General features: G+C 38.9%; 2 protein-coding genes and 1 pseudogene across 6 annotated transcripts in view; 2 read left to right on the forward strand and 1 right to left on the reverse strand.

Moving 5' to 3' along the window:
- The window catches only part of JAK1 (Janus kinase 1), a 139,441-nt gene extending 137,869 nt beyond the window's left edge, over window positions 1–1,572 (forward strand). For 3 of the 4 annotated variants that reach the window (XM_024989562.2, XM_024989561.2, XM_059884749.1), the window contains one exon: window positions 148–1,566. In XM_024989562.2, coding sequence (XP_024845330.1) covers window positions 148–258 — 111 coding nt within the window. In that variant the 3' untranslated portion in view covers window positions 259–1,566. Of the gene's footprint in view, window positions 1–147 lie in introns of all 4 variants that reach the window. The other variant, NM_001206534.1, reaches the window with a different exon arrangement.
- RAVER2 (ribonucleoprotein, PTB binding 2) overlaps window positions 1,563–20,234 on the reverse strand; it is a 137,370-nt gene continuing 118,698 nt past the window's right edge. For both annotated transcript variants that reach the window (XM_010803475.4, XM_010803474.4), the window contains exon 12: window positions 1,563–3,770. In XM_010803475.4, the coding sequence (XP_010801777.1) occupies window positions 3,624–3,770 (147 nt within the window). In that variant the 3' untranslated portion in view covers window positions 1,563–3,623. The remainder of the gene's footprint in view (window positions 3,771–20,234) is intronic.
- LOC132344973 (mitochondrial fission factor-like) lies at window positions 3,766–19,727 on the forward strand (annotated as a pseudogene).

Consider the following 20,234-nt stretch of genomic DNA (forward strand, 5'->3'; position numbering starts at 1 on the left):
CTATATTTTAAGTTATTCAAATACTCTTGTTTTATAGTAGGACTTAAGGAAACTCATTCACATTTTCAAAATTATGTTCTTGATGTTTCTATACTTAAAAAAAAAAAAGCTCCTAAACATTTTTTTACTGTTTTTTTTTTTAAATAGGTTTATCAACATATGCGAAAGTGTTGGGAATTTCAACCATCTAATCGGACAACCTTTCAGAACCTTATTGAAGGATTTGAAGCACTTCTAAGAAGCATGAGTAACATTTAAATTCTAATGTGTCCTCCTACCCCCAACCAGTACCCAAGCCATTTACAAAAATTGTTACTGGAAAAAAAGTTTGTATTCTGTCTAAAAAGATACCAGGGTACGTATCCATATATAAGGCACATATTAAGCATATTACACATGCTTAACATGTGTAAGTACTTCCTCTTTAAATTTGATACCTGTAACATAGTGACAACCAAAATATTGGAAAGCACTTAAGCACTCCTCCTTTTGGAAAGACTATATCACTGTTTGGTTAGTTTACCATCACAGTTGAAAACCAGAATGGGATTTCTCAAAACAAGAGGAGCTGACCAAAGTAGAGTCTCAAGATGATTGCTTTTTCTTAGCTGCCAGTTGATATGAAATAAATATTTTTCTGGCACATAAAGATAAGGATTGATGAATTTAGCCAATACTCTAATATGCCCTCAAATTTCAATATCTATACCATGATAGATGAAACATTCTTGAAATATAGATACCAGTTAGTATACTATTGTCTCTATACAAAGATGAGTGTATTCCTGTCAACAGTAGGACATAAACTTTGAGTTGTTTTTGCAGTGGCTTAGCTCCTGTCCCCTTGGGTGACCAGTGGTACCCATTTTTGAGAAGACTGGTCATACATACCCAGAGGGGCAGCTGTGGAATAGACACTTTGCTGCATGACATTAATTCTTGAGAACTAAACCTGTGCCAGTGCTTCCCTAAACAGTATACCCTTTAATCAGAACCGAGGCCAACAACCTGCATACATGCTTTTCAGAAATGTCAGTGTATATCCTTTTGTAACTCTACCACTTTGGGGCAAGCTGTTCCAGAATTGGTTCTGGATGCTGATTGCAAATATACCATGTACATTGCACTGTTCTTAGAGTGTTTCAGTACTTACCATACATCTACAAGAGTCGATCACTATTTTGACCATCACCCTATTGTGCAAAACTTGAAAGACCCAGCCAGAAGACTATGGAGTTCAGGATCCACTAGGCGGTTTTCAGTTTGCTTGGAGACTGCTGGGTAATCAAAATGTCAAATCTGATTCAATGTGAACTGTAGATCTTTTTTGACCAAGAGTCTGCAAAACTTTCTGTTGATGCTGTCTATTATTTGTTTGATATCATTATTTTTCCCCCTTGATCCTGAAAAGAGTTTTATGTATTGATTGGATGGCAGCAATAAACTTGCCATTTATAAATCTGTTCAATAACCCTGCATCACAAATGTCTCTGTCTGTATCAAACCTGTGGCCACTCTCTATGCACTTTGTTTACTCTTTATACAAATAAATATATGGAGCCTTCACATGCATATGCCTTTTAATATTAAGAGTTCATTTTCAAAGCATTACAAACAATTTGTTTACATAGAAAAACAACAGTATGGACTGGTGGGGAGAGCATGGGTAATGGTCCTTATACTAACACCACTTGAGTCATGTGTCATGTCTCTCATGTCCCAGTGGGGCACAGGCCAGTATGGATGGCAGACCCACACCTGTTAACTCAAAGTACCTTTTAGTTCTTTCAACCTCTTTCTGCTTATATTTCTACAATTTCCATCTTCGCTTTCTTCTGCTGTCATAGAGTTATGACAAAGCACTGAAGAGGCTCAGTGCAACAGGAAAACAAGAAGTGCAGAGCATGGGGAACCCATTTTTCATCTGCTGAGTCAGAACTGAGTGATGCCCATCCTGATTTGGTTATTTATAGGTAGTATACTTACTGGAAATTATCTTAGTTTAACTTTCTAGCTGTCATTTGCCAGTAGAAGTTAATATAAGCAATACATTACAAATCATATATACCAGTTTTAAACTTCTAAAACAGGAGTGATACCCTCTATTATAAAGTCCCTCAAATACAAGATACTTAAAGATCTGATTTCAAAAAGACTAGGATCACTGAGACCCCTCAATTCTACATCATCAATTAGTGTCTCATAACAAAGAACAAACTTAGACATTCTGGATAGCAAAAGGGTTTCTCATGCATTTTGAATACCAAGGTCTTCAGGAAATGGTGATGTCAAAAGTTATGTGTAGTAAACACAGTTCTTTCGAAAGGAAGCTGGATAAAACTGGGTTAAACACCTGGGTAATTTTTCAGCCTAACACACTGCAACTGAATAAGAAACAAAGCAGAGAGAGAGGTATAGCTTATTATCTAAGAATGGTTATAAATACTGTTACCTCATAAGACCCCTTTAGAAATGGCAGAATTGACTGCTTTACTGTGGAAATAGGGCATTTGATGACCAAAACGTGTAAACTAATCATCACTATTATACGAAACAAGACTTAGAAACCTATGTTTCTTGCCACTTACTTGCAAAATTTAAGTCTTTTTGTAGGTGTAAAATAAAAGGATTAGGGAATGAATGGTATTAGATCAGGAGTCTGTGAACTTTATAAAGGGCCAGATAGTAAATATTTTATGCTTTGCAGCTACTCAGCTCTGCCACTGTAGCACAAAAATTAGCCATAGATGATATGTAAGTGAATAAGCATGGTTGTGTTTGAATAAAATTTTATGTATGGACACTGAAATATGAATTTCAAGTCATACTTTTTTTTCCTCCAAACATTTAAAAATGTAAACATCATTCTTAGCTTGCAGGCAGTACAAAAACAGGTGGAGGACTGAATTTGACCACAGGGAGTAGTTTGCCAACCCCTGAAATTATTACTAGATCGCCAAAGCTACTTAAAAAAATACCTTTTCCCCCCTACAAGGGGTATTAGTGGTAAATAATATATTAAGCGTAAAGCATCGGTAGTGGTATATACCTTGGATGTCACCTCTGTGTTTGAGTTTTACAACACATGACTGGTATCGGGGGGGGTGATAATGAAGTTTTCATGTAGAGTATAATATTACCAGTCACTGCATTTTTGTACTTGCACTCTAATTCTAGTAAAAGTTCTAAAAATTTGTGAATGAGATTACTTCCAGATAAAGTAAATTGAAATGCACATTGGCTTATCAGAAATTTATTCTAAGGCTTGGGAAACCAAGACTGTTTCCCATTTTATTGCTTCACACTTCTATATATGGTGTCAAAATTATTCCCAGTCCTAAACAAGGAATATTGGAATATATGTTAATTTCCCCAATGGACTAAGTTAATAGCACATTGATTAAGATGTGTCTAATTCTAGTGGAATATGTCCTCAACTGATGTCTGTTATTGCTACTTACTTTTTTGACTTGGCAATTCTGCCTGCTGCACAACACAGTTCGTTCTGGGAAGTTATAAACCCGTAATTTAAAGGATATGGCTAGTCTGAATGTAGTTAAGGCAGCGATGAACAGCAGAGATACTGCAAAGAACCTTATGAGTTTATAAGGAGAGAACTTAACTCAGTACACTCTCTTCTTTTTTAAGTAGGTTTCCATGTAATATGCTCCTGTGCCCTGAGAATGCTGGTCAACAAATTCCACTGAACCACCTTCTGGGGCAGAGACGAGATATGATGAGCCTCGCTTTTCATTTCTTAAAGATGAGACCTATTAGAAAAAGAAACCATAACTAATGCTAAAATCTAAATTAAAATGGGTTGATTTGTTAAAGATATTTATAAGAAAAGCAATTCTACTTGTGATTTGGTATAAAAACAGAATAGCAGGATAAATAACAAAGTTGTAAAAAAACTATACAAAAGTTTCTATATCAAAGTCACGTGAGGAACTTTTGAAAAATACAAAGCAGCTTCTTAATGCCCTCTGTCCCCGACTCCCCATATTTTCGGGACAGAAAAAGTGACACTGTATTGCTTCCGCTGTTGGTTCGTAGAATCAGAATACCAGTATTCCTCTGGGGAAGGAGCGTGCCTAAGGAATTGAACTGCATATCAAATTAGATGTGAAGTTCATCTAGTAGCAAAACACGTGGCAAGAGAATAAACTAGTAGGTGCAAAAACTAGCAAATGATGTCAACAAAATAGCACAATGAAACATTCCAGAGGACCGCAGGAACTCCAACTTTAGTCTACAAAATAATCACCTGGAAAGCCTGTCAAAATGCACATTTCTGAGTTCTATCTCAGATATTCTAATCCAGAAGTGTTCATGATAAGAGGGGCCAAAATGTTCCTCACAAGTAGTCACAGTAATTGATACGATAAATCTGATTATGTTTCACAACTCATGACCACCTAATTCCTCCCAGTTGTAGCTTTGATATTCCTTAGTAAGTCTGTCACACACAGTATTTAATATACAAGAATGTAGAAATCAGTATGGTACTAGCACAAAAACAAATATAGACCAGTGGAACAAGATAGAAGCCCAGAGGTAAACCCACACACTTATGGGTACCTTATCGTTGATAAAGGAGGCTTGAATAAACAATGGGGAAAAGACAATTTCTATAGCAACTGGTGGTAGGAAAACTGGACAACTGGGTGTAAAAAGAATAAAATTAGAACACTTCCTAACACCATACACAAAGATAAAATGGATTAAAGACCTACATGTCAGTCCAGAAACTATAAAGCTCCTAAAGGAAAACATACGCAGAACACTCTGACGTATACGCAAGATCCTCTAGAGTAATGGAAATAAACAATGGGGCCCAATTAAAATTTAAAGCTTTTGCACAGCAAAGGAAACAATAAACAAGGTGAAAAGACAACCCTCAGAATGGGAGAAAATAATTGCAAATGAAACTGACAAAGGATTAATCACAAGCAGCTCATGCAGCTCAATACCAGAAAACAAACAACCCAATTAAAAAGTAGGCAGAAGACCTTAATAGGCATTTCTCCAAAGAAGGCATACAGAAAGCCAATAAACATGAAAAGATGCTCAACATTGCTCTTTATTAGAGAAATGCAAATCAAAACCACAAGAGGTATCACCTCAAACTGGTCAGAATGGCCATCATCAAAAAAGCTACAAACAATAAATGCTGGAGATGGTGTGGAGAAAAGGGAACCCTCCTACACTGTTGATGGAAATGTAAATTGGTACAGCCACCATGGAGAACAGTGCAGAGATTCCTTAAAAAACTAAGAATAAAATTACCATATGACCCAACAATCCCACTACTGGGCATATTACCCTGAGGAAACCATAATTGAAAAAGACACAAGTACCCCAATGTTCACTGCAGCACTATTTACAGTAGCCAGGACACAGAAGCAACCTAGATGTCCATCAACAGATGAATGGGTAAAGAAGCCGTGGTACATATATACAAGGGAATATTAGCCATAAAAAGGAACACATTTGAGTCAGTTCTAATGAGACTGGATGAACCTAGAGCCTATTATACAGAGGGAAGTCAGAAAGAGAATACTGTATACTAACACATATATATGGAATCTAGATAGACGGTACTGATGAACCTATTTGCAGGGCAGCAACGGAGACACAGAACAGACTTGTGGACACAGCGGGGGAAGGAGACGGACGAACTGAGAGTAGCATTACTGTGCAGAATAGACAGCCAGTGGGGATTTGCTGTGTGACAAGAGGAGTGCAACCCAGTGCTCTGTGACAGCCTAGAAGGGTGGGATGCGGGGGAGTTGGGGGGCGGTTCAAGAGAGGGGGGACATATATACCTATGGCTGATTCATGTTGCTGTATGGCAGAGGCCAACACAATATTGTAAAGCAATTATTCTCCAATTAAAAACATTTAAAAAAAGAATGTAGAAATGACTCATAAGGAAGGCGTCTAGAAGTGCAGAAGAGCCTTCTCACATTACAATTAAAATTAACAATAATGGCCACAATTTTTAAAACCAGATTCAACTTCAAAGGGGACAGACAAGGAGTCTGTCTTCCTTTGTAGATGAAGCCATTCTCAATCACCCATGGTAATTCACCCAAGGTAAAGATGACCAAGGAGGCTCTAGAGCGCCTCTCCTCCTCCCATGGATATGCCAGATGTACACACATGTAGAACAGTTCCTTCTAAAAAAGATCCAGAAGCTAGCTGAGCAGCTCTTACATATTAAACAAACGAGAAAATACCAAAATAGTAGGAAAGGCTGAGATCACTCTCATGATACATCCCAACCCTGGCACAGCACTGCATCAGGAGAGAACTCCCAGTTCTTAGCTTCTCCCTGAGCACTGAAGCATTCAGACTCCACCTCTAGTACTCTTAACTTTGAAGACTCCCACTTGAGGTACAGGTTCCCCAAAATCCTTAGCCCTGAAAGCCAACAGGGCATGTGTTTATGAGATCCACAAAGCTATAGAAAATAAACATTCTTGATGGTCACAGCTCACTGTGACCTGACCCTCAGGGCCAGGTGCAGAGGAAGCAGGTAAAATAGTCCATCTCCCTGTCTTCCCCTGTAAAAGGCTTATCCACATGCTTTAAAAGCTGCTGCCTAAGACCTAGCTCCTACTCTAGCAGGTGCTAGGGGCAGCGGCAGTCTTCCCCAGAGACTGGGGAAGTTGAAGGACACCTCTCCCATCTCCTTCCAGCCCACTCCAATCACTAGTATCTCCCTGGAAGGAGTTTTTACACTGTGCCCCAACTTTTATGTCTGATACCCAAGGAACTGTCCCTGGGTCATCTGGTTTTGAAAGCCAATGGGGCTTGCATTCGTGAATTCTACAGGATTATAGCAAACAAAATACAATTCTTAATGGATGCAGGTACCACCACCCCTAATCCCTAGTGACTGTACACCTGTGCTCAGCACAAAGGGAACAGGTGAAAAAAAAAAAAAAAAAAAAAGCCCATTTCCTTTTCTCCCTGCACAGGGCTTAACTACATGCTCTCAGCTGCAGCCTCAGGGTCCAGGATCTAATCAGCCTGCATCTAGGTGCTAACTGTAGTCCCCACCTTTGGATATACAAGCCTTAGCATATCCTCTAAATAAGCCACTAAAGGCAAAGAAGTAGGCTCAAAGAAAATAGTCACAAAAGGTTGAAAGCCAATTAAGAGCTCAGGCTGGGCTGAGCAACAGGGTTCATCTCCTACAAGAGACCATTCATTCAAGACTGGAAGAGGTGGCTGTTTTGTATAATGCATAGAGACAATAAAAAAGAAACAAAGGTAATGTTCCAGATGTGCCATGATAAATACCCAGAACAGATCTAATGAACGAAGTGACTTACCTGAGAGTTCAAAACAGTGGTTGTAAAAATGCTCACCGAGGTCAAAAGATCAATGCATGAACAAGGAATTGCAACAAAGATAGAAAATATTAAAAATTGCTAAATAGAAATCACAAAATTTATGAATATAACAAATGCAAAATGAAAATGAGACATCACCTCACACATGTTAGAACAGTTATCATAAAAAATTGGACCAAGCAATTCCACTCCCTGGGTTGGGATTAAACAAAAACACAAATTTAAAAAGTTATATACACCCCAATGTTCATATTAGCATTACTAAACAAGAGTGCCAAAGAATGCTCAAACTACCACACAATTGCACTCATCTCACACGCTAGCAAAGTAATGCTCAAAATTCTCCAAGCCAGGCTTCAACAATACGTGAACCGTGAACTTCCAGATGTTCAAGCTGGTTTTAGAAAAGGCAGAGGAACCAGAGATCAAATTGCCAACATCTGCTGGATCATGGAAAAAGCAAGAGAGTTCCAGAAAAACATCTATTTCTGCTTTATTGACTATACCAAAGCCTTTGACTGTGTGGATCACAATAAACTGTGGAAAATTCTGAAAGAGATAGGAATCCCAGACCACCTGACCTGCCTCTTGAGAAACCTGTATGCAGGTCAGGAAGCAACAGTTAGAACTGGACATGGAACAACAGACTGACTCCAAATAGGAAAAGGAGTATGCCAAGGCTGTATATTGTCACCCTGCTTATTTAACTTATATGCAGAGTACATCATGAAAAATGCTGGGCTGGATGAAGCACAAGCTGGAATCAAGATTGCCAGGAAAATATCAATAACCTCAGATATACAGATGACACCCTTATGGCAGAAAGTGAATAAGAACTAAAGAGCCTCTTGATGAAAGTGAAATAGGAGAGTGAAAAAGTTGGCTTAAAGCTCAACATTCAGAAAACTAAGATCATGGCATCTAGTCCCATCACTTCATGGCAAATAGATGGGGAAACAGTGGAAACAGTGGCTGACTTTATCATTTTGGGCTGCAAAATCACTGCAGATGATGACTGCAGCCATGAAATTAAAAGACGCTTTACTCCTTGGAAGGAAAGTTATGACCAACCTGGATAGCATATTAAAAAGCAGAGACATTACTTTGTCAACAAAGGTCCATCTAGTCAAAGCTATGGTTTTTCCAGCAGTCATGTATGGATGTGAGAGTTGGACTAGAGTGGACTAGAGTGGACTCAGAGTGGACTAAGAAAGCTGAGTGCCAAATAATTGATGCTTTTGAATTGTGGTTTTGGAGAAGACTCTTGAGAGTCCCTTGGAATGTAAGGAGATCTAACCAGTCCATCCTAAAGGAAATCAGTCCTGAATATTCATTGGAAGGACTGATGTTGAAGCTGAAACTCCAATACTTTAGCCATCTGATGCAAAGAGCGGACTCACTTGAAAAGACCCTGATGCTGGGAAAGATTGAAGGTGGGAGGAGAAGCAGACAACAGAGGATGAGATGACTGGATGGCATCACCAACTCAATGGACATGAGTTTGAGTGGACTCCGGGAGTTGGTGATGGACAAGGAGGCCTAGGGCGCAGCAGTCCATGGGACAGCAAGGAGTTGGACATGACTGAGCGACTGAACTTAACTAGGAGTCAAGACATGGAAGTAACTCAAAACTCAAGTGCCCATCAGGAGATGATTGGATTGAGGAGATGTGTTTTCTACATATCTCTATCTATCCTCTTCCCTGGTGGCTCAGTGGTAAAGAATCTGCCTGCTAATGCAGGAGATGTGGATTCAATCCCCAGGCTGGGAAGAACCCTGGAGAAGGAAATGGCAACCCACACCAGTATTCTTGCCTGGGCAATCCCATGGACAGAGGGGCCTAATGGGCTAAAGTCTATGAGGCTGCAAAGAGTTGGATATGACTTGGTGACTAAAAAACCAACAAAATCTACCTATATATAAACACACACATATAGGTATGTATGTGTGTATGTATATGTATATACAATGTATATATACTATATGTATACTTAACCATAAAAAGGAATAAAATACTGCTATTTGCAGCAATGTGAATGGACCTAGGAAATACTATGGAGAGTGAAGTAAGTCAGAGAAAGACAAATACTGTACTATATAATATCACGTATAAATAGAATCTAAAAAAATAATACAAATGAATGTATATGCAAAATAGAAATAGACTAACAGGTACAGCAAATAAACTATGGTCACCAAAGGGGAGATGGAAGGGGAGAGGGGCAAATTAGGGGTACGAGGTTAACAAACTAATACATACAAAACAGAAAAGCAACAAGGATATAATGTACAGCAAAGGGAATTATAGTGATTTATCTTACAATAATCTGTAAGAGTATAATCTGCAAACACTGACTCACAAAGTGATACACCGGAAGCTAAGTACTGTAAATCAACTATTCTTCAATAAACAGTTTTTAAACTTGAAATGTAAATGGATTAAATTGTCTGATCAAAAGACAAAGTGCCTGATGGAAAAAAATCAAAGCCAAACTATATGTGGACTGAGAGTCTCACCAGCTTAAAGGACACACACAGACTGAAAAGTGAAGGGATGTCAAAGCATATTCTTTGCAAATGAAAACAGAAAACAAAGGTAGCTGTACTTACATTAAACAAAATAAACTTCAACCTAAAAAATTTAACGAGACAAAAAGGTCATAAAAGATAAGCCAGTTAATCAAAAGGATGTGACAGTTGTAAATATGAGCCCCAAACAAGAATACTTAAATATATATAAAGCAAATAATGATTGTGTAGGGAGAAAAAGAGCAGTGTAATATCAGGGAACTTAAATACTCCACTTTCAAAAACAGATCATTTAGCCAGAAAAATCAGCAAGAAAACATTGGACTTACACTGCATGTTGGACGAGATGAACCTGAAAGACATAACTTTCCATCTGAACAAGAATCAAATGCGCACTTTTCTCAGGCTCACACAGAACATTCTTCAGGATACATCATATGTTAGGCCACATGTCTTAATAAATTTAAAATGATTGAAATCCTATCTGGCATCTTTTTCAAACATGATTGTATGAAACTAGAAATCAACTGTAAGAAGAAAATTGGAGAGTTCACAAATATGTTGACATTAAACAACATACTCCTGAACAACCACTGGATCAAAGAAGAAATAAAAAAATACTTTGAGACAAATGAAAATGGAAACAAAACATAGCAAAACTTACAAGATATAGCAAAAGCAGTTCTAAAAGGGAAGTTTATAGTGATAAACACTTACATGAAGAAAGAACATCTTGAACAACTATCTTTATATCTTGAGGAATTAGAGAGGAATAAACTAAGTTCCACTGGAGGAGGAAATGGCAACCCACTCCAGTATTCTTGCCTGAAAAATTCCAGGACAGAAAAGCCTGGCAGGCTATATATAGTCCATAGGGTTGCAAAGAGTGGACTGAGCCCAGTCCCACCAAAGTAAGCTCCAAGCTAGGCAAGAGGAAGGAAGTAACAGGGAGTGGAAATAAATGAAACAGAGATTAAAAAGACAACAGAAAAGATTAATGAAACTAAGAGCTGTTTTTAAAAAAAGATTAACTAGACAAACGTTTAATCAGACTTACTAAGAAAAAGAGAACTTACATCAAGACATAAATGAAAAAGGAGATATTACAACTGATACCACAAAAATACAAAAGATCATAAAGACCACTATGAATTTCTTACATGCCAGCAAGTTGGATAACTTAGAAGAAATGGACTAATTCCTAGAAAAAACTTAGCAAGACTGGATCATGAGGAAACAGGAAAACAGAATAAATTACTAGTAAGGAAACTGAACCAGTAATCGGAAATCTCCCAGCAAAAAAAAAAAAAAACGTTCAGGGACAGTTTCACTGGTGAATTCCACAAAACATTTAAAGACTAATTAATACTAATCCATCTCAATCTCTTCCAAAAAAACAGAAAAGGAAATAACACTTTCACATTATTTTTACAAGGTCAGCTTTACCTTATCAAAGGCAGACAAAGACAGTACAAAGAAAGAAACTACAGGCCTGTATTCCTGATGAACAGTTACAAAACTCCTCAAAAAGTATTAGCAAATTGAATTCAACAATAGATTAAAAGGATCAAATTGGATTTATTCCAGCGGTACATGGATGGTTCATGTCAATAAAATAAAACATGACATATACCACATTCACAAAATAAAGGATAAAGATCATATCATCATCTCAATAGATGCAGAAAGAGCATTTGACAAAATTCAACAACCATTTGTGATTTAAAAAGTCAGCAAACTGGGTATTGAGGCACTGCACATCAACATAATAAAGGCCATATATGTCAAACCCACAGAAAACAACCTACGCAATGGTGCAATGCGGAAAGCTTTCCTCTAACACAAGGACACCACTGTCACCAATTTTATTCAACACAGTACTGGAAGCCAGAGCAACTAGACAAGAAACAGAAATAAAAGGCATTCAAATTAGAAATGAAGAAGTAAAACTATCACTGTTAGCAGATGATATACTGTATTTAGAAAACACTAAAGAATCCACAAAAAAACTGTTAGAAATATTGGGTTGGCCAAAAAGTTTGTTGTTTTCTCTGTAATATCTTATGGAAAACCCCAGTGAACTTTTTGACCAGCCCAAGAATAAACAGAGTTCCAAAGAATAGCACGGAGAGATAAGAAAGCCTTCCTCGGTAATCAGTTGAAAGAAATAGAGAAAACAATAGAATGGGAAAGACTAGAGATCTCTTCAAGAAAATCAGAGATACCAAGGGGACATTTCATGCAAAGATGGGCTCGATAAAGGACAGAAATGGTATGGACTTAACAGAAACAGAAGATATTAAGAAGAGGTGGCAAGAATACACAGAAGAACTGTACAAAAAAGATTGTCATGACCCAGATAATCACGATGGTGTGATAACTCACCTAGAGCCAGACATCCTGGAGTGCGAAGTCAAGTGGGCCTTACAAAGCATCACTACAAACAAAGCTAGTGGAGGTGATGGAATTCCAGCTGAGCTGTTTCAAATGCTGAAAGATGATGCTGTGAAAGTGTTGCACTCAGTATGCCAGCAAATTTGGAAAACTCAGCAGTGGCCACAGGACTGGAAAAGGTCAGTTTTCATTCCTATCCCAAAGAAAGGCAATGCCAAAGAATGCTCAAACTACTGCACAATTGCACTCATCTCACATGCTAGTAAAGTAATGCTCAAAATTCTCCAAGCCAGGCTTCAACAGTATGTGAACTGTGAACTTCCAGATGTTCAAGCTGGATTTAGAAAAGGCAGAGGAACCAGAGATCAAATTGCCAACATCTGCTGGATCATTGAGAAAACAAGAGAATTCCTGAAAAACATCTACTTCTGCTTCATTGACCTTGCCAAAGCCTTTGACTGTGTGGATCACAACAAACTGGAAAATTCTTCAAGAGATGGGAATACTAGACCACCTTACCTGCCTCCTGAGAAATCTGTATCCAGGTCAGGAAGCAACAATTAGAACTGGACATGGAACAACAGACTGGTTCCAAACAGGGAGAGGAGCATGTCAAGGTTGTATACTGTCACCCTGCTTATTTAATTTATATGCAGAGTGTATCATACAAGATGCTGGGCTGGATGAAGCACAAGCTGGAATCAAGATTGCCAGAAGAAATATCAATTTTATGGCAGAAAGTGAAGAACTAAAGAGCCTCTTGATGAAAGTGAAAAGAGGAGAGTGAAAAAGCTGGCTTAAAACTCAACATTCAGAAAACTAAGATCATGGCATCCAGTCCCATCACTTCATGGCAAATAGATGGGGAAACAATGGAAACAGTGACAGACTTTTTTGGGGGGCTCCAAAATCACTGCAGATGGTGACTGCAGCCATGAAATTAGAAGACACTTGCTCCTTGGTAGAAAAGTTATGACCAACCTAGACAAAGCAGAGACATTACTTTGCCAACAAAGGTCCATCTAGTCAAAGCTATGGTTTTTCCAGTAGGCTTGTATGGATGTGAGAGTTGAACTATAAAGAAAGCTGAGTGCCAAAAATTGATGCTTTTGAACAGTGGTATTGGAGAAGACTCTTGAGAGTCCCTCGGACTGCATGGAGGTCTAACCAGTCCATCCTAAAGGAAATCAGTTCTGAATATTCTTTGGAAGGACTGATGGTGAAGTTGAAACTCCAATGCTTTGGTTACCTGATGTGAAGAACTGACTCATTGGAAAAGACCCTAATGCTGAGAAAGACTGAAGGTGGGAGGAAAAGGGGACAACAGAGGATGAGATGGTTGGATGGCATCACTGACTTGATCGACGTGAATTTGAGCAAGCTTTGGGAGTTTGTGATGGACAAGGAAGCCTGGCATGCTACAGTCCATGGGGTCACAAACAGTCAGACACGACTAAACGACTGAACTGAATAATAAACAATTTCAATAAAGTTGTAGAGTACAAAATCAATATAAAAAATCAATTTCTTCTCTATACACTAACAATGAATTACCCAAAAAACAAATTAAGACTACTTAGGAATAAATTTTACCAAGGTGAGAAATTGTACACTGAAAATGTAGGAAAGATGACACAAATAAATGGAAAGATATTCTGTGTTCATGGACTGGAGGTATTATTATTATTAAAATGTCCATACTGACCAACCTAGACAGCATATTAAAAAGTAGAGACATTACTTTGTCAACAAAGGTCCGTCTAGTCAAGGCTATTGTTTTTCCAGTAGTCATGTATGGATGTGAGAGTTGGACTGTAAAGAAAGCTGAGTGCCAAAGAATTGATGCTTTTGAACTGTGGTGTTGGAGAAGACTCTTGAGAGTCCCTTGGACTGCAAGGAAATCCAACCAGTCCATCCTAAAGGAGATCAGTCCTGGGTGTTCATTGGAAGGACTGATGTTGAAGCTGAAACTCCAATACTTTGGCCACCTGATGCAAAGAGCTGACTCATTGGAAAAGACCCTGATGCTGGGAAAGATTGAGGACAGGAGGAGAAGGGGACAACAGAGGATGAGATAGTCGGATGGCATCACCGACTCAATGGACATGGGTTTGGGTAGACTCCAGGAGTTGGTGATGGACAGGGAGGCCTGGCGTGCTGTAGTTCATGGGGTTGCAAAGAGCCGGACACGACTGAGTGACTGAACTGAACTAACCCAAAGCAATCTACAGATTCAATGCAATTCCTATGAAAATGCCAAAGGCTTTTTTCATAGAAATAGAAAAAATCTTAAAATTTGGAACCTGGCTCTCTGGCCAGTGATTTGCCTGGGCATCTCCATGCACTGGGCCAGCGGCCTCTGAGACCATCTACAGGAGTGCACAGGGAGCCAGCAGGTGGTAGCCCTCACCAGGGACCCTCCAGTGAGCCCAGGGGGACAAAATCCAGCATATGCATATTGAGACAAGTCGAAAGATTTATTATGAGGCACAGAAGCAGATAGTGCCAAAAAGCAAGCAGTAGTTGGTACACATTTAGAGTAGGGCAGCATTTCCTTCTCCCACTGCTGCTCAGATGGCAGACATTAGTCAAATTCAGTATGAAATGGCATTCACTGAAGGCATTAGTGAATGAGGGTCCTGGAAAAATTTAAGGTAGCACCACCAAATGCTGACCTGGAACAAGGATTCCAAGAAGGAGTTTCAAATGCTAGTGTGATTCTGCAGTTCCAGAGAGAATTGTTGTAGCCAGAATTCCATTTTCAAGACAAGCAGACCTTGACCTTATACAATCAACTCCCTTTAAGGCTATGGCACTAAAAATACCACATCGTGTACTTATGCTAAGTGAGAGATCACTAAATTTTCTGGATTTAGAAAGACCTCCTCCAACCTCTCAAAATGAAGAAAGTCATGTAGCTGGCAGCCTAAAAAGAGCGCTCTGTGAATGGAAAATGCTGTTAGCCAAAATGGCCAGCTGGTCAGAAGTGACTCCATGTATGGCATTTCAAATACGGACGCAACTATTAAAGGAACTTCAGAGGACTGACAGTTGTAGATGCAGCTTCATTAAGATGACAGATAATCAAGCTAAACAGACACCTACAACTTCTAGAAGAGGAGACCAAAGGACATGCTAAAAGAGAAATGGCCACTCAATTACTACAGCATTCTAACTGCTTAATAGCTGGCTCTGGTTTTGCTGCTAGAGGTAACCTCAACTCTCAGAAATATTGTCTCAACAGCTGCAAATATAAAAATTTTTTATTTGTTTCTGTCTTTGCATTACATGCTGTTTCACAGTCTATGCCCTGAAAATGTTATTTCTCCCAGAGAGGAGGGGGGAAGGACTTCTATTTGGAAAGGTAAAGGTATCTGTCACTTGACCGTATTTACTTTTAACCAGTTCTGCCATGACACCTACTTAAAATTCTCACTTTGCATGTGATGTAAATAGGATCAAGGTTTTTTTTAAGGAATTTTTTTCTTTTTTTGCCTCATCAGTCTGCACAACTAATTATGAATGGGAGAGAAAGTGTACAGAAAATGGATTTAGAGAAATGTCTGTAAAGAACAGTATGATACAGTCATAAAAACTGACACATAGATCACTGGAACAGAATCAGTTCAGTTCAGTTCAGTCGCTCAGTCGTGTCCGACTCTTTGCGACCCCATGAATCTCAGCACGCCAGGCCTCCCTGTCCATCACCAACTCCCGGAGTTCACTCAGACTCACATCCATCAAGTCAGTGATGCCATCCAGCCATCTCATCCTCTGTCGTCCCCTTTTGCTCCTGCCCCCAATCCCTCCCAGCATCAGAGTCTTTTCCAATGAGTCAACTCTTCACATGAGGTGGCCAAAGTACTGGAGTTTCAGCTTTAGCATCATTCCTTCCAAAGAAATCCCAGGGCTGATCTCCTTCAGAATGGACTGGTTGGATCTCCTTGCAGTCCAAGGGACTCTCAAGAGTCTTCTCCAACACCACAGTTCAAAAGCATCAATTCTTCGGTGCTCAGCTTTCTTCACAGTCCAACTCTCACATCCATACATGACTACAGGAAAAACCATAGCCTTGACTAGACGGACCTTTGTTGGCAAAGTAATGTCTCTGCTTTTGAATATGCTATCTAGGTTGGTCATAACTTTTCCTCCAAGGAGTATGTGGAACAGAATAGAGACCCCCAAAATGAACTCATGTTATATGGTCAATTAATTTATGACACAGGAGTCAAGAATATACAGTTCGGAAAGGATACCTCTTCAATAAAAGGAGTTTGGAAAATTGGATAACCATATGAAAAAGAATGAAACAGGATCACTACTTACAAAATACTGAAAAGTCAACTCAAAATGGATTAAAGACTTGAATGTACAACCTGAAACCATAAAACTCCCATAAGAAAACATAATGGGTAAGAAGCTACTTGCCATTGGTCTTTGCAGTGATGTTTTGTATTTAACAGCAAAAGAAAAGGTAACAAAAGCAAAAATAAATGTGATTACATCCTAAAGTATTCCTAATGTGATTTACTCCTAAGTATTCCTAATCCTTTTACAAACTAAAAAGATTCTACACAGCAAAAACAACCATCAACAAAATGAAAATTCGACCTATGAAACAGAAGAATATATTTGCAAACCACATATCTGTTAAGGGATTAATATTCAAAATATTCTTGGAACATACACAACTTAATAGCCAAAAAATCCCCAGTTAAAAGTGGGTAAAACATCTAAATAGACATGATTCAATAAAAAAATACAGATGGCCAACAGATACATAAAAAGTACTCATTCTCACTAATTGTTATTCATTCACTAAGACGTGTCCAGCTCTTTGCAACTCCATAGACTGCAGCATACCAGGGTTCCCTGTCCTTCACCCTCTCCTGGTGTTTGCTCTAACTCATGTCCATTGAGTCTGTGATGCCATCTAACCATCTCATTCTCTGTCACTCACTTCTCCTTGCCCTCTTATCACTGGGGAGATGCAAACTGAAACCACCTTACACAGGTTAGAAGTCTATTATAAAAAAAAGTTGAGATAACAAATGCAGGCAAATATGGGAGAAAAGGTAATTCCTGTACACTGTTGGAATGTAAACTTGTACAGGCACTATAGAAAACAGTGCAGAAATTAAAAATTGAACTACCATTTGATCCAGCAATCCAACTTCTGAACATATTCTGATTTCCTTTGGTAGCAAAATAATTAACTTGAAGTGATATTTGTTCTCTCACATTCATAAAATCATTATTCAAATAGACATGGTATGGAGAAAACCTAAGTGGATGAAGAAAATAAAGAAAATGTGGCATGTGTGTAGTGATTTGCATTTCCCTATGTATATATACATACACTGAAGTAGGAAATGGCAACCAACTCCAGTATTCTTGCCTGGAAAAACCCGTGGTCAGAGGAACCTGGTGGGCTATAGTCCATGGGGTCGCAAAGAGTTGGACATGACCTAGTGACTGAGCACATATATGTACACAGAGTGGACCATTATTTAGCCTTAAAGAAAGAAATCTTGTCATTTGTAACAACATAGATGAACCCAGAAGGCGTTATGCTAAATGAAATATTTTTAAAGAAGTAAGAAAATGAAAGTCAATCTCATGGAAACAGAGTAAAAAAGTGGTTGCCAGTGGCTACAGAGTGGGGGAAATAGGACAAGGTTAGAAAAACAGCATAAACTTTCAGTTATAAGATGAATAAAGTCTGAAAATCTAATTTGTAATATGGTGACTATAGTTGATAACACTGTATTGTACAACTGAAACTTGCTAAGATGGAAAACTTGTATGTTTTCATAAGTAAAGTGAGGTAATGAATGCATTAATTTAGCCAATGAGGAGACCTCTTTCACAATGTACATGTATATCAGATTATCATTTTGCTGTATACTTTCACTGACTTACAATTTTGTCAATTATACTTCAATAAACTTGGATAAAATAATGAATTTTTTTTTTTTTTAAAGAGGCAAGGTAGCTCCCTAGTGGTCCAGTGGTTAAGAATCCTCCTGCCAATCAGGGGACACGCGTTCACTCCTACCCAATAACATTCCACATGCCTTCAGTTCAATTCAGTTCAGTCACTCAGTTGTGTCCAACTCTGCAACACCATGGACTACAGCAAGCCAGGCTTCCCTGTCCATCAGCAACTCCCGGAGCTTGCTCAAACTCACATCCATTGAGTCGGTGATCCAACCATCCCATCCTCTGTTGTCCCCTTCTCCTCCCGCCTTCAATCTTTCCCAGCATCAGGATCTTTTCAAATGAGTCAGTTCTTAACATCAGGTGGCCAAAGTATTGGAGTTTCAGCTTCAGTATCAGTCCTTCCAATGAACATTCAGGACTGATTTCCTTTAGGATTGACTGGTTGGATCCTTGCAATCCAAGAGACTCTCAAGAGTCTTCTCCAACATCACAGTTCAAAAGTATCAATTCTTCAGCACTCTGCTTTCTTTATAGTCCAGCTCTCACATCCATACATTACTACTAGAAAAACCATAGTTTTGACTAGACAGACCTTTGTTGGCAAAGTGATGTCTCTGCTTTTTAATATGCTTTCTAGGTTGGTCATAGCTTTTCTTCCAAGGAGCAAGCATCTTTTAATTTCATGGCTGCAGTCACCATCTGCAGTGATTCTGGAGCTCAAGAAAATAAAGTTTGTCACTGTTTCCATTGTTTCCCCATCTATCTGCCATGAAGTGATGGGACCGGATGCCATAATCCTAGTTTTCTGAATGTTGAGCTTTAAGCCAACTTTTTCACTCTCGTCTTTCACTTTCATCAAGAGGCTCTTTAGTTCTTCACTTTCTGCCATAAGGGTGGTGTTACCTGTGTATCTAAGGTTATTGATATTTCTCCCAGCTATCTTGATTCCAGCTTGTGCTTCATCCAACCCAGCATTTCGCAAGATGTACTCTGCGTATAAGTTAAATAAGCAGGGTGATGTTATACAGATTTGCCATACTCCTTTCCCTATTTGGAACCAGTCTGTTGTTCCATGTCCAGTTCTAACTGTTGCTTCTTGACCTGCATACAGATTTCTCAGGAGGCAGATCAGGTCGTCTGGTATTCCCATCTCTTTCAGAATTTTCCAGTTTGTTGTGATCTACACAGTCAAAGGCTTTTTGGTGTTGTCAATAAAGCAGAAATAGATGTTTTTCTGGAACTCTCTTGCTTTTTTGATGATCCAGCAGATGTTGGCAATTTGATCTCTGGTTCCTCTGCCTTTTCTAACACCAGCTTGAACATCTGGAAGTTCATGGTTCACATACTACGCACAGCTAAGCCCATGGGCCACAATTACTAAAGCCTGAGCTCTAGAGCCCACGCTCCCCAACAAGAGAAGCCATCACCACGAGAAGGCCACACACCACAATGGACGAGCAACTTCCCCTCACCAAAACTTCATGCATCAATGAAGAGTCTGTGCGTTGCAACGAAGACCCAGTGCAACCAATAAATAGATAAAAGTTTAAAAAATTTAAAAGATGATGGAAGACTGGAAATCAGAAATCCATCTACCTTGGTACTTTATTTTGATGTAGTCTACTCTTGTGACACTCCAGTAAAATCCTTCTTCACATAGGCATTTAAAGGAATGTTTCACAAAGTGAAACAGATTAGCAAAGAATTTGGTTTTAACTCCTGTGTCAAAATTTTTCCAGGTGATAAAGTGTATAATACATTTGATGTTTGCTCTGAAATAATGGGAAAGGGAACAGGTGGGAGTAAAGATGAGAGGAGCCTGGCTGTGAGGTGATAAATCATTAAAACTGTGTCAGTGGGTACAAGAAACTCCACCAGTTCCAGTTCAAAACGGTGACACAGGTGCATCCTGAACTGATCTCCACCCACAGACACCCCGAATCTACAGCTGCATATGGAACAGTTTCCTCTGAAAGAAACCAAAAAACGAGATAAGTTACTCCT

Source organism: Bos taurus, chromosome 3, assembly GCF_002263795.3.
Source record: "Bos taurus isolate L1 Dominette 01449 registration number 42190680 breed Hereford chromosome 3, ARS-UCD2.0, whole genome shotgun sequence".
NCBI classification, from domain to species: Eukaryota; Metazoa; Chordata; class Mammalia; order Artiodactyla; family Bovidae; genus Bos; species Bos taurus.